We start from the raw sequence: 9,083 nt of genomic DNA on the forward strand, positions 1-9,083 counted from the left end.
GCGCACTGCTGTAACATAAAGCAGGACGCACGAAACGAACGAACAGGTATACACAGGACGAGCGCGAACTAAATGTCGCAGTTGTTACTTATTTCCGTTTGAACAGCGCGCTCCTTTCGCAAACGCGGCTGCTGCAGCGAGCGAAGTGACCTTCGTGCGCTCTGTGACTTCAGCGCGGACATCGCGGGGAAAGCACAAGACATACAACCCCCCGCTCTACCACGCGCCTGCCCCCCTTCTTTCCTTGAGATAAGTGCACGAAGGCGACCACGCCCTGTAGAGCATTGGCGTTCGCAGGAGCGGGGCGGCGACCTTTAAAGCCAAGCGCCCGGCGCGCCATCTCGCTGGTAATGAAGAAACACTTATAAGCGCCTGCAGTCTCTGAGTCCGGCCAGCGGCAAAGGGTGTGTAGATAACGCTCGCGGTTAGCTACGTGGACAATCTGCGTTTCGTGGCGTAGTGGTAAGCGCAACGCGCTGCCGAGCGAGAAGTCCCTGGTTCGATTCCGCGCTTCGGAAGCGTTTTTCTGAATTATTTTTCTTTGGGGCTTTTATATATATATATATATATATATATATATATATATATATATATATATATATATATAGATACTTATACATATACGGTGCATGACGGCGGCGGTGACGGGGAGGGACAAAAACGAGCCGAGACTGTCCATATAATTGCTATCGCAATAAAAGAATTTGAAAAGCTGCAGCGGGAGCAGCAGCGTCGGATCACAAATGCGGGATGAACACTCTCAGAAACGCACGGCAAAGCGCTTCATGTTTACAGATTATGAACTGCGTAGGCCTTAGTAGACGCCGTCACAACCTATGACGTCACGGCAAACGGTGCGAAAAGGTCGATGTGGTGCCGCCACGCGCATTTTCTTTCTGTGCGTTTTCTAGCTTACCGAGGGCCTTCTCGCTGCTAGCGTGTGTACTTCTCGCATCGCCAAGGAGTAAATTACTAACACGAAAGAAATCATTTCTCTCTTTAGCGTCCCTTTTAAGGTAGATTGAGGAAAAACGCTAACTGCTTCAAATGCGAATTTCTAGGTTAGTGGTAGCTTAACGCTGTACTCTTTTCCATGTTAATGGCAGCATTGTTATCGAGCGATGAATCGCCCGTGACATAAAATTATTCAAGAAGTGAAGACATTGCTGTTGGGCGATACCTGCACAAACAGGCCATCGATATTATTACGGCGAAAGCATTATGTGCCTCGTAAACGCGAAATCTGACCATCGGCGTCCCGCGTCGTCGGCGGTGTCTCGCGTCGGGAAGGAGTGGTGCAAAAAACTATCATCACGTGATGACGTCCCCATATGACGTGATGATGACGTGACGAATCGCAAAAAATTGTGACGTCACGATGAAGTCGCGAATTCTGGCGTGACCTCATGTGACGCAACGACTCGTAATGCCGTTGGGCGGCGAAAAAAAAAACGGAGAGCGCGCAACCTCTATAGATGAAAATTAGGACGGCGCTTCGCAGTGGCACGTAAAGCCACGGCTCATGTTCCCTTATGGCGTCGATTCTGGTTGAGCCGTCTCGTTCCTTCGCTTCTGCGGCATGAGCCTACAGCGTCATCACATGATGTCGTAGCTTGGCCAAAGGTGAGCTGATCACGGAGGCAGTGCCAAACCAGGTGATGTGCCTCCGATCCTGGAGGCCGTGCATAACCACGCAGGTGCACAAAGCTTTCGGAGGGTGGCGGCGCAGGATAAATACATCTAGGGAGCCTACACGAACGGCCGGTCATGCGGGCTTGCTAATACATCGACTGAGTAGAAAAAGAATACGGCTTTCGCCTTCGTGCCGTATTAGGTGAATGCACAAGGGGCCTGTGATTTTTTTTTATTGACGAAGGAGTCACATTTTCTTCGTAGATGACACCAGCGATAATGAGAAATAATGAAGTGCCCACTTAAGTCAGTACAGTTGTACGTTATGCGAAATCCGCAAGCTTTCACTGCGATATTAACATAAGCTAACTTTACTGCAAAGCAGGCCTCGAGTGTGTGCATTTGGAGCCGAATAATAGCGCAGTGACACGCGGCTGTCTTGTCTTTGAGCGCACATAGGGGACCATGCTTGTTTTTTTGTTTTTTTTGTGCTTTTCTGTATCTACGCTTCTAAGCTGGAGGCTTCCCACTCATCACAATATCTAGGCAATACTTTCGTCATGGCGACCTCAACCCTAAATTGAACTTTTGAAGAAAATACAATCAAACAGTCTTCGAGTTTAAATAATCACTTCAGTAGGAGCAGCCTCTTCTATCCTAGCCTTTCGGTGATGACATCATAATTATCAACGTTTTGTTTGATAAATATATACGTTGAACATCAACCAAGATATGTACATACCTCGACGAGGTGTACACACAGATACCATTATCAAGCAGCTAGGCACAGTTTCCCCTCAATAAATAAATTTGAATATCCGCAGCTGAAGCAGCAGCGTCGGGCAACAAACGCGCGACAAACGCTCATAGAAACAGTTTCCTTCACCACCTTCTGCAGCTCTTTGTGATGGCTGCACTCGCCCTCTCGCTTGGTTGTACCCCCCCCTTTCCTTTTTTTCTTTGTTTTTCTTTGCAGCTTCCTTTAACTCTGACATGGCAGACCCGAACGTGTTTGCAAACTATCTTGAAATGTGACAAGGGCTGCACTCCTCTGCTTTCGAGTTTCTCTCTTTCCAGGCAGAAATTACCAACAGCAACAGACGCGCCACCGCTCGACATGACGTCATCACTAACCCCTTAAAACTAACACGCCAGGGATGACAAGGCGCATTTGACAAAGATAGGTCCCCTATCGAAACGTCGGCCAGCCTGATCTGAGGCGCTTTCTCCTGTTTTGAAACCTATAACGCGTATCCATCTGTCGGCTCCCTTCTTCAGCGGGATGGTATGTGTCATTACCCTCCCTCCCAAAGAAGCATCGTCTCGATGCTTTATGTGAGGGCAAAATAGTAAGTGGAGAAGGATACTATGCAAGCGAAATGAGTGTGTCGCGACACAAAATAACGTAGTCTGCTGCTATCAAACAATGGGTCAAATAACAGGAAAGAACAAAACAAAAAAATTGAAAACAAGAGGACACAAGCTAAGTCGTGAATGGAGTCAACGTCACTTCACAGACGAGTCACAGCGAGAAAAGTACGGTTTCAGCCTAGAAACATGGATGACTTCAGTTTGTGGAAGGCGACGGGAACGTCTCGAGGTGCATTCTGGGAGAACCTCATAAGTAGCATCGCTGAGAGGTCGTACAATCTTGTAAGGGCCGAAGTAGCGGCGCAGCAGCTTTTCTGAACGGCTGCGCTGTCTGATGGGGGTCCACACCAAGACTTCATCACCAGGATTGAAGGTAACTTCTCGGTGACGAATATTGTAGCGGCCTGCGTCTGCAGTTTGGCGACACTGAATACGGCGTCGCGCGAGTTGACGGGCCTCCTCGGCGCGTTGAGCGAACATCGCAGCATCCGTGGAAAACATTCCTAGGTTGTCGGGGAGGAGCATGGCGTCGAGCATTGTGGTAACCTTTCGACCGCGGACTAAGCGAAAATGGGTGAAACCTGTACTTTCTTGAATTGCAGTAATATACGCCAAGTGACGTAAGGCAGGATATCGTCCCAGTTTCTGTGGTCAATGGCTACATACATTGACAGCATGTCTGGAATCGTCTTGTTCAGTCGTTCACTCAGCCCATTTCTTTGCGGGTGATAGGCCGTTGTTTTGCGATGTTCCGTGCCACTTAACCTCAAGACTTCTTGCAGCATCTCTGCAGTGAAAGCTGTCCCACGGTCAGTGCTGAGGACAGCTGGCGCTCCGTGACGGAGGACGACGCTGTTAACGAAAAAATGGACAACGTCTGCTGCGGTAGCTTTTGGAAGTGCCTTTGTTTCGCAGTACCGTGTTAAGTAATCGGTAGCGACCAGAACCCACCGATTTCCAGACGAAGACAGGGGGAGTGATCCCAGCAAGTCCATGCCAATCTGATGAAAAGGCGCCTTCGGTGTGGCTATTGGTTGTAGCAGTCCCGCTGGTCGTGTAGGTGGTGTCTTACGCCATTGGCAGTCGCGACACGTGCGAACGTAGTGCTTCACAGTCTTCGCGAGACGTGGCCAGTAGTAGGAGCGGCGAATCCGTTGCAACGTGCGCGTATAGCCAAGGTGTCCGGACGATGGTTCGTCGTGACAAGCACGTAAAATGTCGTCACGAAGCGTGGTTGGCGCAACGAGCAGGTATGTAGCTTGCGTATGGTCAAAGTTCTGTTATAAAGGACTCCATCCCGGAAACAAAAGGAGGCTAGCGAGCGTGCGAAACTTCGAGGAAGGTGGGATGTGCGCCCTTCCAGGTAGTCAATGAGCGGGCTGAGCTCCGAGTCGTCACGCTGTTGCTGAGCCAAGCTGGTTGCTGACACGGCAGAAAGAAAGTGTCGTCGTCTTCAAGGTCAGTGTTGGCATTTCCGACTGGCGCACGTGAAAGACAGTCAGCGTCGGTGTGTTTCCGCCCAGACTTGTGTACGATGGTGACGTCGAATTCTTGTAGCCGAAGGCTCCATCGTGTTAGACGACATGAGGGATCCTTGAGATTCGCGAGCCAACAAAGAGAATAGTGGTCGCTAACTACCCTGAATGGGAGGCCGTGCAAGTAAGGCCGAAACTTTGTTATGGCCCAGACAACAGCTAGGCATTATTTTTCCGAAACAGAATAGTTTTTCTCAGCAGGTGATAAGGTTCTGCTCGCATAAGCAATCACGCGCTCTACGCCATTATGCCACTGATCTAATACGGCGCCTAGTCCGACGTTGCTGTCGTCTGTGTGCAACACTGTGAGAGCGTTTTCGTCCAAATGACCCAGTACAGGCGGATTCTGGAGATGGTTTCTGAGGTTGTCGAAGGCATGGCGCTGATCCTGACCCCAAACAAACGGGACGGCGTCTTTTGTACGTTGATTGAGGGGTTCAGCGATCTTCGAAAAATTTTTGACGAAGCGCCTGTAGTACGCACACAGCCCCCGAAATCGGCGTAGGTCGCGCTTATTTGTGGGCACGGGAAATACGGCAACGGCGCTGGTTTTCTCGGGGTCCGGGCGGATGCCGGCATGGCTGACAACATGGCCAAGGAATTTCAGTTCTTCGTATCCAAAATGGCACTTCTCTGGTTTGAGAGAAAGCCCAGCTGTTCTAATTGCCTGAAGGACTGCCTGCAGGCGCTGGGCACGTTGTTCAAACGTGTCTGCGAAGACCACCACGTCGTCAAGGTAAACAAGACATGATTTCCATTTGAGCACTGTCGCAACCGAATCCATCATCCTTTGAAAAGTAGCTGGCGCTGAGCATAGACCGAAAGGCAGGACCTTAAACTCGTAGAGGCCGTCAGGAGTAATAAAAGCAGTTTTTAGGGGCGAAGCTCCTTAAAGCGGCACCCGTTCGTCCCCGTCGTAGTGCGTAACCAGTCTTAACGCTAGTACCAGATCTTGACCTCCAAGGTGGTGCCGGTGGGAGATTTCTCCTGTGCGTTGTTGAACAATAAAAAATTCGCAGCGTGCGCGTTACCTAAAAGCCGAATTCTTCTGTCTCTCATTCCCCATTAGCAGCCATTGGCATGTTCCAGTAGGAAACGTTAGTAGAAGTAGAAGTGTAAGTGTTAGCTAAAAGCCGACTTCTTCTGTCTGTCATTCCCATTAGCAGCCATTGTTTACCTCCAAGGTAGTGCCTGGTGAGATTTCTCCTGTGCGTGATTAAACAATAAAAATTTTGTTCAAAACGCCGTTGATTGATGACATAAACCAACGAAAGACGCCAGATGTTTTCTAAAAACAAAACGAAAAGACGCCAGATGTTTCTAAAGCAAAACGAAAAGACGCCAGCTGCTTAACGAACGGCGCCAGATGTTTTCTAAAGCAATGGTTTTCTAAACAATGAAAATTCACAGCGTACATGTAAAATTAAAGTGAGCTGCAAGTCGTCATAACTCTCATCGAACCTTTAGTATAAACGCGCCCGATCTCACGTCGGTGATGATGTACTGGGCAGAATTCACGGAAGATTCACGGTTTACCAATGAACATCCGCAGCTTCGCCGACTCATCATCATTCACTCCGTGGATATGCTGTGATTTTTTCGCGGTCACGCTCGTCAACTGAGATTTGCCAGTAGCCACTACGTAGATTCATGGAGGAAAAATATCTGGCGTTGCGTATACGGTCCAAGGGGTCATCTATTCGGGGTAGAGGATAAACGTCTTTTTTGGTGACCTTGTTCAATTTCCGATAATCGACGCAAAAGCGCAAGTACCATCCTTCTTTACTAACACAACTGGTGAAGCCCAAGGACTAGTCGATGGCTGAATGACGTCGTCTTTAAGCATCTGCTGAACTTGGTCACGTATAGCGTCTTGTTCCTTTTGCGACACCCTATAGGCATTTGTCGAATGGGTCTTTCGGTGGGTTCGGTGATAATACGATGCGGAGCAAGCGGTGTCTGTTTAACCTTCGACGTTGTAGCAAACCAGTCTTGAATTGAGCCGAGTATACGCAGAAGGCTTTCTCGTTGTGCTGACGGTAGACCCTGGTTTACGTCGAGAGTGCTCGTGAAGTCCTCGGTAGAATGGTCGCCAGATGAAAGTGAAGCCAATGTTGACGAACCCTGGGCGTCTGCAATTTCCTCAAAGTAGGCAATGGCGGTGCGTCTGGCAAGATGACGATATTCGCCGCTGAAGTTCGTTACCAGCAAGTGAGCTCGTCTGTTGCTAGGCTGGATGATTCCTCGGGCAACGCAGATTTGTTGTGAAAGAAGGAACGACAAATTGGCCTCTGCAATTACAGCGTTTGACACGTCCTGCCCCAATTTCACAGTGACAAAGAGACTGCTTCGAGGCAGCAGAGTCACAGAATCATCGGCAACACGTAATCCTGTTTCCGGTAATTGTGTGTTGTCAGTTGTAGCATGAAAAGGTTCTTCGAATGACACAAGTAACTCACGGAGGTCAATGACTGCGCCGTACTCACGAAGAAAGTGCATTCCCAGGATAACTGGCCGAGAGCACACAGGCAACACGAGGAAAGACCCTGTAAATGTCGACGCACGGATTCGAATACGTGACGTGCACATTCCAGCCGGCCTCACCAGATGGCCACCTGCCGTGCGCAACTGGGGTCCTTGTCACAGTGTAATAACTTTCCTCAGTTCAGATGCCAGTGCGGCGCTCATAACAGAATAGTCGGCACCGGTGTCAACGAGGGCGGTGACAGCATGGTTGTCCACGCAGACGGCCATGTCGGCAGAAACGATCTTTTTACTTTCGGAAAACATTGAAAAACGGGAACGGTCGTCGTCGGGTCGTTGCGTCGAGGGAGGTTCTTTGAAAGTTCGTCGGTCAGCGACATCACCCCCAGAAGTCGCGGATCCTAGTTTCCCCTGCGAGGACTCGGTGACCGGCTCCTGAAAGGAGCGTACGACGACGAGGGCAAGGTAGGTGATGTAGACCGGCGAGGCGATGGCGATCTCGATTGGCGGCGCTCAACAGTCGAAGGAATTCGCTGGCCTGTCAGATACGCCTCGATTTCGCGGGGGCGCTCACCGTAGCGTGGGCATCGAGCATCAGGGTGGAAGCCGCGGAGACCTAGTTGACGGTACTGACATTTGCGATACATGTGACCCGCTTCGCCGCAGTGGTAGCAGAGCGGACGATTGTCCGACGTGTGCCACACACTTGCCTTGCTAGCACTTTGTCTCGATGCAGACGGCAGATATGTGGGTGCGCTCGGAAACCTTGAACCGGGAGGCATACTCGAAGCGGTGTCCTGGAATGGGTGCGTAGCCTGGTCCGTTGTCCGCATAGAGGGACCTGTTGCTGGTGGCGCAGAAGATCGCAGTGCCGCCGCATACGTCAGGACGGGGGCCTCAGGTATTGGTGGTGCGAGCGGCGCAAGAGGTGCGACCGCCTGCCTTATTTCTTGTCTGATTACGTCCGCGTGTGCAGTCACAGGTGCTTGGGCTCCTACTTCATGGAGTCGTCGCAGTTCGTCCCGCACGATACCTCGTATGAAGTCTGCGATGGCCTGCCTCTCGCTGTCAGATCCGATGGAGCATGCAGTGGCCGTGATGTCTTTGCGTTCGTACTGTGACGACCGCTGCTGGAGAGTACGCACCATCGTGGTTGCCTCACTGATGAACTCAGCCACAGTTGTCGGTGGATTGCGCACGAGTCCAGCGAAAAGCTGTGCTTTCACCCCACGCATCAAGTGCCGCACCTTCTTTTCCTCTGACATGGCAGGGTCTGCGCGCCGGAAGAGTCGAAGCATGTCCTCGACATGCATTGAGACTCGCTCGTTCGGCCGCTGATTTCTGCACGAGAAGGCTTGTTCAACTCTCTCCTTCCTTTCGGCGTTGCGGTACGCGTCGCGGAGCTGCCGACTAAACTCTTGCCATGTCGCGAAGGAGCCCTCGTGATTTTCGTACCACGTTTTCGCAGAATCTTCCCATGCGAAGTAGACTCTCCGCAGCTTGCAAACGTCGTCCCATTCGTTGATGCTGGCAACCCGATCAAAGTGGTCGAGCCAGTCATCAACATCTTCAAAAATGTCTCCATGGAATGGTCTTGGTGTCTGTGGCGCATGAAAAACATGCACGAGGGGAGAACAATGGGCATCGGTAGTTTGACTCGCCTGGCTTGTTGTCGGAGTCGTCATCTTTTCGAGTCTCGATGACAAGGGACCAAATTTGGGGAGTAATCCTCGCAGACGGCGGCTACTTCTTGCTCTGGGAGATGTAGCTGTCGCCAAGGTTCTAGGAGTGACGGCGGACACTTGGCAGCCAAGGTAGAGGTACCCAACGCCACCACCAGTAATGTCGCGGGCGAAAGAAGAGAGACAGCCAGGAGTCGACGTCTGCCCGGAACCAGAGCAGCAAAAACGTTCTCTTCTTTTTCACACACAAACGTGTATGTGCCACAGCGGGATGGTATGTGTCAATATATCACCCTAATAAAGTGACAAAAACAAAGCAAACCTGCAGAACGATGTCAAAGTTTGCTGAAAATGCACAGACGTCCGTTACGGCATGATA

The 9,083-nt window shown here is 50.7% G+C and overlaps 1 protein-coding gene across 1 annotated transcript in view; it reads left to right on the forward strand.

Annotated features, from left to right (window-relative positions):
* The first annotated feature begins 5,115 nt into the window (after window positions 1-5,115).
* LOC119405813 (uncharacterized) overlaps window positions 5,116-9,083 on the forward strand; it is a 7,146-nt gene continuing 3,178 nt past the window's right edge. Inside the window, exons 1-2 of the mRNA XM_037672640.1 lie at window positions 5,116-5,274; window positions 7,759-7,828. Coding sequence (XP_037528568.1) covers window positions 5,116-5,274; window positions 7,759-7,828 — 229 coding nt within the window. The remainder of the gene's footprint in view (window positions 5,275-7,758; window positions 7,829-9,083) is intronic.

Source organism: Rhipicephalus sanguineus, chromosome 9 (assembly GCF_013339695.2).
Source record: "Rhipicephalus sanguineus isolate Rsan-2018 chromosome 9, BIME_Rsan_1.4, whole genome shotgun sequence".
NCBI lineage: Eukaryota > Metazoa > Arthropoda > Arachnida > Ixodida > Ixodidae > Rhipicephalus > Rhipicephalus sanguineus.